At 44.9% G+C, this 13,627-nt stretch overlaps 1 protein-coding gene across 2 annotated transcripts in view; it reads right to left on the bottom strand.

Moving 5' to 3' along the window:
- Positions 1–13,627, bottom strand: part of Bem46 (abhydrolase domain containing 13-like protein Bem46) — a 35,108-nt gene that overhangs the window by 14,014 nt on the left and 7,467 nt on the right. For both annotated transcript variants that reach the window (XR_014705410.1, XM_084595944.1), the window contains exons 2-5: positions 11,966–12,197; positions 9,726–9,826; positions 6,517–6,770; positions 620–724 (exon numbers count right to left, since the gene is read on the bottom strand). Coding sequence is in view for 1 of the 2 variants with exons in the window: in XM_084595944.1 (XP_084452070.1) it covers positions 620–724; positions 6,517–6,770; positions 9,726–9,826; positions 11,966–12,197 (692 nt within the window). In the remaining variant the exon portion in view is untranslated. The remainder of the gene's footprint in view (positions 1–619; positions 725–6,516; positions 6,771–9,725; positions 9,827–11,965; positions 12,198–13,627) is intronic.

Raw genomic sequence — 13,627 nt, 5'->3', positions numbered from 1 at the left:
AAAAACAACAACAAATATGACGTCACTAAGGCCGTATATTTAATTACAGAATGTCAAAAGCACGGATCAGTTTAAAATTCTCTCACCTACCCCCAGGTGGCACTGCTTCACCAGAAGTTAAGCAGCGCAGCACCGCTTATAGCTAACAATGCACAAAACAGATCACAAAAAGAATGAACCAGAGAAGATAAAAATGTAAAAAAAAACAGGAACCAAACAGCTCCCTTTAGGCATGATGGCCCTGTTCACCGCTCACATTGAAAAGACATTCCAGCTGGACCTGTTAATCCTTCCACCTACCTACTTTGTACCTTCGGGTAGATTGCCTAACGAAATCACAGAGCCAGCTGCTTGTATTACCCCAAACTAACTCAAAAAGCGCTCACCAGCGCAGCAACTTCATATTGTGTGCATGCCCATCACACCCTAACACACACACAGAGCACAGGAGGAAGTACAAGTTGATGCTTGACATGTCGCAGCTACCTGTTCCCAGCCATGCTGACCAAACATTTAGAAATATGTGACAGAAAGCCCGGACCAAACAAGAGGAGACAACTAATTGAAATTAAACTGAAAGACCCCACAAAATTCGCTGCAGCAACAGCAGTGGACATACCTGGTAGAGGCGTTGTGTCATGGAGGGTGGTATAAGGGCATCCGAGAGGCCGCACACAAACAGAACAGGCACAGTCACCTTGGGCACCTTGTCGATGGACCGGAACTGCAAACCACCACATTGCTGGGTTTCTGCTCCAAACAGCAGTGCCCATGTAAGAGACCCAAGGACTATTACTACTCCGTGTTCACAGACTCTGGGATACACACATCCCACCTCTGTGGTCACAGGGTTCTTGTTTGGTCATCACTACAGGCGGCAGCCTGGTATATGCACACCCAATAAAGGGCAAAGGCCCCGACCATATCTCTCCCAAGCACGTCACAGCTACGTCCACTTAATCCTCATCTCACCTGCCCACACAATTTTCTGTCGCCCCCTGATACGCTTGCCTTCCCTTCGGAATGCGCTAAGGCGCACTCGTTATACCTCCCATTTGCATTACATGCCATACTCAAGCCTATTTTGTTCCAGAATGAATGAATGTTCCCCCCCCTCCCCCCCACTTCCTGACCCCCTATGCAGAATTCATGAGTCTTGACGTTACACCTATCATATTCCATTCCAGAGCTCTATGTTGTCCTCAATGCAGAACCCTTTTCACTGGCTTCCACATTTCTACACAATAGGTGAGATACAGCTGTTATATGCTTTTCTCATCAGGAATACCATATTTACTCGCATAATGCTCGCACTTTTTTCGCGGAAAATTGATGCTAAGTTGGGGGGTGCGATAATTATGAGGGGAAAATTTTGAGCAAATGTTTTGGAGCCCTAAAAGCAAATTTAAATAGGTGTGAATCGGGATTCTTAGGTCAGCTATTGTAAATATAACCATAACATTACTTTCAAGCAGAACTTACCCTTGTTATAAAAGTAAAGGGTCGCCAAAAGCCCAAATTGCTAAAGCACTTTATTTACCGCATGCAGCCTCAACATCACTCCCCGCAATCCATGGTATAATGCTCACAGCAGACCATACAGTTCTACTCTCGATCAGAGACTTGGTCCGAGTCGATATCGACACTGCAATCGCTGTCTCTAATAGCGCACTATGCACAACTCGTTGATGCTGAAGAGCCTGCTAGCAGCGCGGTTACTATGCTGTAGCCTGTACTCGAAAGCTTTCAGCTTAAAAGCAGCTGTATAACTTGCGTACCGCCCCATCGCGATGCGGCACCAAGAGCACGGTAGACGGTGGAACAAAGCAAGTAACACGGACAGAACGAAGGAACAATGACAACGAGACGTGGAGACACCTCGCAAAATGGTGACTATGAGCATCATGGAGGTAACAAAAAAAAAAAAAAACAAGCACAACCGATGATGATGATATACCCGAGCATGCTATCGCAGCCTGGTAGCGCGTGCACACGAGGCCAGCTAGGTTCAGTAGCGCTTCAAAGATGGTGTTGTTACTACTAGCAGACGACTCTCCGGTGGTAATATTGGTGGTGCGATGATTATGGAAGGAAAAAAAAATCTGACCTTTTACACCCAATGCGAGTAAGTTTACTATGCGAGTAAATACAGTACTGGTAAACAGCCATTTGTGACCTCTCTAATCAAATGTGTTCTATTCTGATCCTTCTAATTACAGCAGAGCCTCACTGATACATTTCTGGTTCATATGATTTCCTGTTTCATACGCTCAATATTGTGGGCAGTAAAACATCTCCAGTTACACTATTTTTATGCCAGTTAATATGTTCCCAGATAGCAAGACTTTCCAGTTAAAACGTTCAAAATTTCGACAAATTGTGGTCATATAATATATTTTGCGATCAACCAGATATGTGCTAAAGAGCACTACCGACATGGAGAACTGATCAGCGGCCCTCACCCGCCACAATTGCTTTCCAGCACAGCCTAGGTGCAAAGGGGGCGAAGCGTCAAAGAACGCCAACGAGTCCACATATGAGGTGCTCGTTCCCACGGAAACATGACTTCATGAGGAGCAACGCGGTGGCTTTTTTTTTGTGGGGCTTCAGGGGCAGCATAGGGGTGGACCATTTAACTAGAACAATTCGCTCACATATGAGTGGGTGTGGTCTGGGGGATGCTGCATGAGAAAAAACGCGCCGACTATAAGCCACCGCGATGGCTTCTGCACATACCACTGTGCAAAGGTGCGAAGCATCCAAAAACAACCAACGAAGCGAAGCCATCCTGGCTTGCCACTGCCTTCTACAAACTAGATTTGTTACTAAATCACTTCCATGCTTACTTAGGACAATGTCAATTAGGACTGAATTCTGTGAGAGCTGTGCATCCTTGATCTTTATAAATGCTAATCTACACTTTTATGCAGCAAAAGTCTGTTAAACTTTTTAAAATCGGGCAGTTTGCATCATACGTTTTCCCGGATAATGCGTTTTTCCCCCGCATTTATTAAAGAACACATCGAGATTTTACTGTATTTCACTCTCGTAATCCCAATCTTGTCACATGATCCCCAGATAGACGCATTTACTTGTCATTTCCAATGCTTTGCTACCTATCGTAAACAGCTGTTCCGCTCAGAGATTTCTGAACATTTCCTAGCTTTAGGCATATTAATTTTTAGACCCACCTTCTCCTTTGCCTGTCTAGGTCATTAATTATGCTTTGTAATTTCGTTCCACAAGTTACTAGGCCAGGCAACGTCATCAAAAAATAGCAGATTATCAAGGCATTCCCCATCAACTCTTATCCCTAACCATTCCCAATCCACTCCTCTGAGTATCTCCTGTAAAAACACTTTGATTAGCATGGGAGAGATTGTTTTGTGCTGTGTTGGGATCAATGCCAAATAAGCAACAGAGGCTATTGTGAGCCAGACACAGGGTTTTGCCTGTTGTAGTATTTATGGATTGTAATCATTCTGACCTGCACTTTATTGACATGCTTCTTTTAATAGCCCCAGAAATCGGGACAGATTAGTAAGGCCATCCTTAGTCAAAAGCAAAGCTGGATAAAGAGAAACTTGTTCCCTGTAAAACAGCGTAAAATGCCTCTTTCCTAATGTTTCAAGTTGTGAGCAAAAGAGTAAAATGTGGTTTACTGAAGGCTCATCTCCACGCATGTCACACAGGGGCTTGTCCTATTTTGTTAGTACACAAAGTTATGCAGAAGGTGTGTGTGCCCCACACGGAGATGCCTAACATCACTCCCTTGAATTGTTCTTAGTGTGGAAGTGGCTTCCACTCTTCTAACCCGGTCTTTATACTGAGCGCAGTTAGCTATTTATTTCTTTTAACAAGTTGACTGATATTTTTTCTTTAACAGTTATGGACATGCTTAAACAGAATGGCGTGGAGAAATCCACGATGGCCATTGCATGCGGTTAGAAAATTAACACTATCCTCATCATAAACGTTGCCTGTTGCCACGCAAAGGGTGCAGCCGTATTGCCATCACTGACTGTGCGTCCGTGGATGGTGGTGCCTACCACAACGATGGTGTAATAGCTATCGAGGAGAAACAGCAGATTCATCAAGATTTCTGGCAGGGTTTCAAGGCTAGAATCCTCACGAAAGAATACAGGCACTCGCACTCTACGATTTTAACGATCATCAAGGCTGAGGATGTACTGCAGTTCATCCAGTCACTGATTAATTTTGCGCACGCAACAAGTGCTGCCGCCAGCGTACGCGCTACTGGAAGCAATGCTCACAGCGACTGTCAAGCTTCAGCTGCCGCTCAAGTGAGCGTGAATTTGAGACTCTCTTAAGTATGCTCAAGTTATATTATAGCTATTGATGTATTCGGTAATAAATTATTTAGTGCTCTTTACGATTAGCGTTGTTCAACCCAATTCACTCATTGCTGGTAAGTAGGCAAGTTACATGCATGGTAAAATATATCGGTGTGTGCTCGTTATTTTTCCTTTTTTTTCGTCGGTACATATATAACGATAATCTGTTATAACAATCTAATTTTCCTGCTTTCTCAATATCGTTATAAGTGAACTGTGCTGTACACATTGCCCTTGCAATTTAGACACGAGTGCCATTCAAGGCCCCACGAACGACTGAGAAATGTGAAACACATTTGGCACCGGTCAAATAACCCTGGCACTCAGAGTTCGGGATGTACTATCAGCACTTCGACTAGCACAGTGAGTTTGGTATGCAATGCCTCTTATGCAGCCTATTTCTACCAAATCTGGGAGCATGCATAAGGACAATGTAAGGACAAGCAGAAATTTTTGTTCTCTCGCCTCACTTTTATTCCGCACACACTGCACATATTTCTGATCCTCTAACTCCTCCAGAAGTTCTTCTTTGGTTACTTATCTGATATGACCATCTGAGAAAACAGGAAAGTTTTTAGCCAGGAGACAGGTTTGGTTTATGAGGTTTTAATGTCCCTACGCAACTCGGGCTATGAGAGGCCGGTGTTCACATTCCATTTTCAATCCGATTGCGCGCTCTTTGTAAGCTGCCGCGATAAAAAGGTTGAGCTTTCGCTTATTGCTACTGCCTCAAATGGAGACTACAGTAGAATCTCGATAAACGGAAATCGGTTAAACGGAACTACCGCTTAAACGGAACAAACGCCTTGCGATTGGTTGGTTTTGTATTAAGCCAATGTAAAAAAAATTTCGTTAATCGGAACTCAAATTTTGCGACCACCGCGTTAACGGAACCGAAAAACTCGAAACTGCAACTAGTTGGACAAGCGCAGTGCCATCGCGGTATGCATCAATTCTCCCTTCCTTCTCCTCCCCGCGTCACCACTCCGGTTTCAGTCTCCGGCGGTTTCCGGTTTGCTCGTACACTGCCCTCCGCATCGCTCGCTCGCGTTCACGGCGGTTGTGTTCAGTTAGGCCTAAGCCCTAAAGCCCTAGAGCTTTTGTTCGGTCCGATGGCACAATGCACTTGCGTTGGAAAGGAAGATGGAGATCATCAACGACTTCGAGAGTGGTGGCTTCACAAAAACAGCGCTAGCGACGAAGTACGCCGTCCCCAAAAGCAGCCTAACAAGAATACTTCAGGACAAGGACAAGCTGCGGGAGGCGTTTCTTCCAACGAGAAGAAGGTTCGGAAGTGTTTCTGCACAGCCTGTCAAATATGGGTGATGCCATTAACAAAAAACAGCTGCGAGAGCTCAAACAAGCAAATATGAAATCCTTTTTCACTAGCCAATAAGTGGTAATTCCCACTCTTTTGACATTTTTTTTTTTAAATTTCAGTACTAATACTACTGGAACAAAACTTCACTGCTTATTTTTCTCTAATAAAGTTTGTTCTCATAGTGTACCATTCTCCTTATTACCTAGATTTCGCAAATTGAGATCCGCTAAGATTGCCAACTGCGGGCGCGCGCCAGCCGCGTAGGGCTTACGCGGAAGCGGATTGCGCAATGCTGAACCTATTCTCTCTTTAAACGAAACTCCTGATGAACTGAACATATTTTCCCCGTCCCTTGAGGTTCCATTTATCGAGATTCTACTGTATAAACGAAGTGCCAAGCTAGTCCGTCCGAATGATTGCTTCATCTAGCTTTCACGGCCGTGCAAAACTGGATGTTTACAAAAACGATGCCCGTTCGCGTCTAAGTGATGTCGAAAACAAACCAGCCTTCGGCCAAAAAACATCTACACGGTGTTGCTCGCACCAAATTTGGTCAAAAAAATCGAACTTTTGGGCACCATAGGGTCCGAAATATTGGTAATGAAAATGTACACGCTCCTATGGGCCGCGTGACAGTTCCTGAATAAAGTCCGAAATATTGCGCAAGTCCGAATTATTGGAGTCCGAAAAATCGGTCGGCTACTGTATTGAGAGAAAAACCTAAGGAAGGCCTAGTGTGGGGACACTCTATTGCCAGGCAAAGACTAGATCGGTGCTGAAGTATTTTGTTGCCATTCGTGAATGTCACGACACGGAACAAGTCTCGACACTGGTGACTACCTGGTTCTTGTAGCAGAAGTCGGGCAGCCACCGCAAAACCCGCCACCCAAAGAGGACGCGTGCCATCTCTGGAATGGAGGAGAAGGTGTTCTCCACAATGAGCCCCAGCAGATGCTGGGCGTGGTCGGGGCGCGAGGCCAGATCAAGCGCCACGGCGCCCCCTAGGGACCGGCCAAACACCAGCAGCCGCGTCTGGTCCAGCGCCGGGTGCGACAGCAGGTAATCCAGGCCCGCCTGGGCATCCAGGTACAGCCCTGCATGGTGCGCCATAGAAGCGGTGGCGTACAGCTTTCCAAAGGGTGCCATTCCCCATCCTCCGCAGCTCCCCTTCCGAAAATAATGTCGTGAGCATTATCCTGTTCTCCACTGACAGTAACCACGCAAACTAAGCTCTTCAGGACCGGATACTTTGTCTCTTCTTAAAACGCTGTTTCATGCTCGGGGCACCACAAAGACAAGTCACCACAAGAATGGCTTCTGAACCACGTGAGAAAGCGAGCATTAAACCTAACCACCGGCTAGGCTAATGCCACACTATGCCCCTTCTAGAGGCATGGATGGATTCATGAACAAGCATAAATTTGCGGTGTTACGTCTGGGCTGCTGCTGGCCACAAGTCCTGCCGAAATGTGGCGTAGATCAAAGATTAAAGAGTAGCAACATCCCAGTTTCGGCTGCGAGCTTGCTTCTTTGGAATGGCGTGCAAGACACTAGCACATCTGAATAATCACCATGTCATTCCCCCAAACACACGGTTTATATTTGAGTTCTTTATATGTTACTTTGACTTCAGTCTCCGCAACTATGATTCCTAAATAAATTCCTTCAAAACGATATCTACTTTTAGCCACTTTCTGAACTGCCGGACTTTTTTTTTTTTGCACAGTTTTCCACATGATGCGAAGTGGCACCGGAAACCATTACAAGTGCAATTTGGCATCTATGGAGCACGATGGCAAAGGTAAATCATCCTTATGACGTGCTGTGGAGCAAATGACAACAACTCCACCCCTGCAGTAAGCTCGCACTGACTGGTGCGCTAAGCCACGAAGCTAAGTTCTACCAAACTTTTTTTTTATGCATGCTTCCCACCCGGTACATTTAGTTTTTTTTTTTTTTTTCAGTCCTGAGAAAATCTTATGGGGACCCTACTGCCCTAACAAGCAATTGTCCCAAGTATAGCTGTATGGCTACAGAAAGTAGTTATACGGTGTTTTATTCCCAAGTGTAGATATATGGCTAAAAAAATTAGTTGTGCGGGGTTTTATGGCACGTAAGCAACTGTGGGTATGACGTGCGAAAGGCAATGTTAGATGATCTCATACGTGAAGTGCCTAGAGTTACGATATTCATATTCGATTTAAAACATTGGCTTTCTTAAGAAACATACAAAGAAGAGAAAAACTGGTGAATGCTTGTTCGCCTAAAGACAATACAGAATGAAATGGAATGTGTTCATTATAGAATACAGTAAAATATGTTTTTTTAAGTTCCTCAAGTCATGGACACGAGATTAAAATGTGATTAACTGTGAGCTCACCACCGCACATTTCACACAAGCGTTTTTCTTTTTTTAGTAATAAGCTATGGATGATGTGTGTGTGTGTGTGTCCTATGCATAGGAGACATAAAATAACTTTGATAAAACATTCCCGATGTTGGCACATTTTCCATTCCTCTAAAGTGATATTTATGGAATGCAACTTGTTGTTTTCTCCATTTTCCTAAGTAGCCTACCACTTAGCCGTTAATCTGCTGAGCACCAACTTTATGTAATCATTGTGTGGTATATTCATATATTTTATTTTCATGGTTCTAGCTTGTGCAGTGCATGTGTCTGCTCTCTCATTACCTCTCATCCCAACATGACTGGGGACCCAGCAGAATTTTATAGTATGTTTTTGTGACGTGACCTTTACTATGTTGTGTATTACACTTCCTGTCAGCGATTCAACTGCATTATTGGAGTTTAATGCAGCGAGGACGCTTAAAGAATGTGCGTAAATGATGCATTATTAATGCTTTCATTCCTTATTTTCTCCACAGCAGTACAAACTGTATAACATTCTGCAGTGAAAACTGATGCACAATGGGGTAGTCTCATTACTCATGAGGTAGTCTCAGTAAAATGTCATGTGATTGATATATTTTTCTTTCAGTGCAAGGTTAACTAAGAGAACTCCAAGGATGAGGGCTACCGAGCTTACTGCGTTACCGTGCAATACAGCATGGATGTGCTCTACAGCAGGTGGGCAATGGGAAAACTACGTGAGGCAAATCAGTCTGCACGCTGCTTGGCAAAAACGAAAAACAGCAGCAAAAAAAAAAAAGAGAGAGAGAGAGAAAAAAAAAGCTGAAGGGCACGAATAGTGGTGGTGATGATAACGGATCATGTGAGCAGTGGCTAGGTGGCGCAAGGCTTTACGCGCTTCAAAGGGAGAAGCCATATCATCATCGTCAGGGCGGCAAGACTTTGTATTTTGCTGTCAAATGACTGCCACTGCTGTCCCGTGACTGTTCTGACTGCATGCCTCATTTCTTTGTCCCAATTGTTTGTCATGAGACAGTGACAGCGCGCGAATCATAAAAATAAGCGCCTGTTGCTCTGTTTGTGTTTGGGGCCTGTTGCCGCTGCCGTTTCGCTCTGCAATGATGGCGACTGCCACTCCAGTGAAGCGACGTCACTGGCATGCTGACCGATGACAACATATTATCGGGAGTCCTCGATGAAGACGGAAATTGTTCCGGCGATGAAAGTCATGAGCAGCCGCTGCCGCGATGTCGCACTGTGCAAAGGCCACCGAAGCTCTTGCTGTACTGGGGGAATTTTGCGTCTGATCACGCGACAATGAGCGTGCGCACCGCAACTTGATGGGACTGAAAAAAATTATCGCACAAATTGCGATGAAGAAACAAACAAAAATAATGCAGTTTTTCATGAAACAAACGTATGTGTATGCCCGGAACATTTTTTTTTTTTCATGGCATATTCTGTAATCCGGAATTCATTCAACTCTGACATTTTTGCCGGTCCCTTACGATCCAGATTAATGCAATTTTATTGTATATGGCTAGAGAAGGAAGCTCCGTTAGATTTCATGTCGAAGAACTCATCATCCGCCCTTGGGGCTGGAACCTGGGACCATTCTGGGAATGTCAACCCAGCAAAGTACCAAGACAGTGGACTGACAGAAAGAAAGATCACTCACCTTCTTCGCTGGGCGAGCCCTCGCTGCGGCCGTAGCCCCGGTACTCAAGCAGCAGAATGTTGCATCCACACCGGTGAAACAAACCCCCGACGTTGGGGAGCCTGCGTACCAAGCACTTCTATCTCAGACTGCACACAGAAGTGCTGTTGCTCCTGCTGCTGCTGCACTGGTCCTGAACTGCCAAAGGGGCTCCACAGAACTGCCTTGGAAGCCCCACTGATTTCAACAATATTGACTCCACTACTAACACAGTGCTCTAAGCCCAACCCTTCCTTTCAGTCCCTCATTCAAACTACTTGAATGATCTAGCATGGTGAAAACCTACACACGAGCGAAACCACACGTTTCTAACTCTTTCTAAAACAGATAAGCCAACTAACTTCAACCCCGACCGCCGCCGGCTGTGTTTCGATGGAGGTGAAATGGAGAGGTGTCGTGTGCTGTGCGATGTCAGCGCATGTTAAAGATCCCCAGGTGGTCGAAATTACTGCATAGTAGCCCTCCAACCCCCCACGGCTCCTTTTTCTCTCTTTCAACTTTCACCTTCCTCCCTTCCCTTGCGGCGTGTTTGAGGTGTCCACAGAAAACAAGTGAGACAGTTACTGCACCTTTCCTTTCCTGTAAACCAATTATTATTATTATAAGCAAACTAACACACAAAAAACAAGCACAGAAGAACACAAAGCAGCCAACATAGCTATGTGAAGCCTAATGCACGATTTACCGCCCTCATTGCACGTGCACTGTTTACCACCAGAAACTAGCCCCACTTACTGTTCTCACAAACAGACTGACTTTGACAACCAGCGCAAATAAGAACTGGCTAAGGTAGAGAAAGCCCACAATGTTATGAGTTTGTACTGATGCTTTCTGCACCACAGGCAATATGGCCACCACACTCCCCAATCATGTGTGACCAGACACCATACTTTCCGCATCGTACATCTCTATGCCCACAGTACCATGTCAAAATTTTCTTTCAGCTTACAAACGGAGATAACGACACATGGAGCATCCTCATTTTTTTCAGAGGCTATCGCACATGACCCTCACTGACCACAACACCATACTTCTAGAAAACTCCAATCTTATCTTTTCTTCATGGAATCAGTGCTGAATGGAATTTCCTTATTAACAGGATTGAGAGAGAAGGCTTATAGTCTTTATCTGAACCACGCATCTGCTTATACAACAAGCATACTGCACAATAACGTTCCTGCCCTCTGTAAGCTGTGGACCATTGAAGATGTGCGACTTTGCGTGTGCACGCTAGCCTTCCCAAAAGCAACCAGGTCACGTTTATGTTTGTAAGAGTAGAACCCCTGTGGAAGGTCAAAGGGCCACTAAAAGTGACAGCAAATGCTCTTCTTACCTTGCGCAGATTTAGAGCCCGAGGGGTAGCACAAATGCTCGACTAAATGACTAAGAAGTCAACTGTGTGGCCTGCTTTTCCAAAACCGTATTTACTAAACTATACATGCCAGTAACTGTGACCTCAGTAATTCTCAGCTATGTAGCTGTGTCTCCGGCATGTTCTGTTTTTAGTTTACTGCCCTCATGCTAGAAAAAAGATAGCCAGTATGGAAATATATAATAACTGGAGAGCTCGTGCCAGCCGAACAGAGTCACGTTAGTGTACAAGAAACCAGCAAATGGCACCCAAGCACCACAGTAATGAGGCCATTCCTCTCCATTACAGATAAAGGTTTGAATCTCTTTGGAAGTACTATGCACTAGAAGATGCCTTTAGTGGTCCCAGTGCCATTCACTGCCAAGATGCTTGAGATAGTTCCTCATTTTGAGCAAGCAACAAATGGAAGAAAAAAAATGAAGCGAGAGTAATTTTTGCATTAGAAATGTTCAAAACGTTTGTTCTCTTAGCAATGTTTAAAACATTTGTGCTCCACAAAAATTTGTTAGCACGTTGAAAACCTTTTACATCTAGAGACACAGAGTTATAAATTTTCTATCGGAGCTCATGAAGGAACCCCACTTCTAACCAAGAAGGTCCAAGAACTGCAATGCACCAATAATACCACCTCCAAGGCTCAGCCATAAATAAACCCCTGCAAAATGTTGATGAAACGCTCGAATAGAGCAGTATTTCCAGAATTTGCCTCAAATTCTTTCCATCACCTGGCAACAAGAATTACAGTCTGCTCAGCATGACAAATGCGCCATGTGAGGTGGCTGATAAAGGGGGGAAGGAGAGAGGGGGGTTGCAAATAATTAGGAGTCACCTGTGCCCAATGTTTCCTGCGTTGCCATGCAGATAGAGCAGGGTGGGCGCCTGGCTGAACAGCTCGGGGGGCTGCTTGATGAGCCAGGCGTGGAGTGTGACACCATCGCGCGTCTTCAGCTGTAGGCTTTCCGCGGGCAGGCCCAGCATGCCCGGCGATGGCACATAGAGCCGAGAGTGCGCTGGCTGTTCTGGATGGTACAGGAGCCAGTCTCCAACCTGGTACACCAGACCTGGAACAACATTCAAGAGTAGCCGGAATAAAAACTCAGGGAAAACTCAATGCAAGCTTTTTATTCACCGTGCACTGACATTACGCAGCACATATTTGCATTTCACAATCACATATATATCAGCCACAAAATCGAACAGAGAGAGAGTAGCCACTGTTTGGGAGAATCTCCTCAGGGTGGACGAATGCCTGCATTACCTGCTAGTGAGCAGCGTGTACACATGAAAATATAGTGCCCATGACTGGTGGCCATTGTTTCGGAATTTCAGTGTGTTTTCATTTACTTATCTGTCTTTACACAATTAGAGTGAACGTGCTACCATCCCAGAAGAGTGGAGAGTTGGACTTGTTGGTTTACAATCATGGTGCAAACAGCCCTAACACAGGACGGAGCAACACAGCGCCTGTGTCGTGTTCTTGCTCCATCCCGTGTTAGTGTTGTTTCTACCATGATGCCACCATCCTATGCGACACTGAAGAGTGAACATGCCATCATCCTATGCTACATTGAAGGCAATACTATCCATACTTAGTATGTTATGCTGGATCACAACATCCTCTACGAGTCTCGGGCACTTGAAGTTTTTTCGACATGCGGCGCCTTAAAAGCCTACATGATGTCGTTAGGTGCCACATCAAAGAAAAACAAACAGGTTGCCACCATTGATACAATTGAATGCAACCACCCAGGAATCATAAACTCCATATCGTAGATTGTAAAATTATAGGTTTGGTTTGGTTTATGCGGCATAACAGTATCTTTGCCTTGAGAAAATAGAAGAGGATGGGCATGCTTAGGTCATTCCAAATATACATTTTCTTGCCTCAACAGCACAGTGAAACTTTTAAAGGCAAAATGCATTTGCCAGAAGTGCTAATTTGTCTGTCTGACACTGGTCGCTTCCACAGAACCAAACGCATACTGATGAGGAAGTGAAAAAACAAAAATATCAGGCCCTCAAATGCAGTTGCACATAAACACTTGCAAAATGACATTAAAAAAAAAAAAAACATTCTGCAGTTGGTTGCCTTGTTTCCCTTCAATCAACATCACAACACAATGCTATGCATTTATTTCCAAAACTGGAACAACTCAAAGCAGTGTACCACTCATCTATTGTAGAGCGTACGCCTTCTTCGCGAGAAAACCTGTCCTAAACTTCAAAGAAAACTGACACCATGCATGTTTCCGCAAATGCAGTCACCAGTGGAGTGACGGTGGCATCACCTCTAGAGGGATCTGACAATGAATATAGATTCTGTGGCCGGAGAAACCACGAACTCCGGATCGGAAGCCAAATGCAGGAGCCACTCAAGTCCAGAGCAAAACAGACTCAGTGACTGCCGTGCTAAGCGAATAATGGCAGCGTGGCCTGGCCTCCGTGATTCATGGCATAACAAACAGTTGACCACTGCTGCTTGCTTGAGGTA

This window comes from Amblyomma maculatum, chromosome 1 (assembly GCF_055883805.1).
Source record: "Amblyomma maculatum isolate TAMU_Amacu chromosome 1, ASM5588380v1, whole genome shotgun sequence".
In the NCBI taxonomy this organism is placed as follows: Eukaryota; Metazoa; Arthropoda; class Arachnida; order Ixodida; family Ixodidae; genus Amblyomma; species Amblyomma maculatum.
This window is presented reverse-complemented; position numbering and strand designations above follow the sequence as displayed.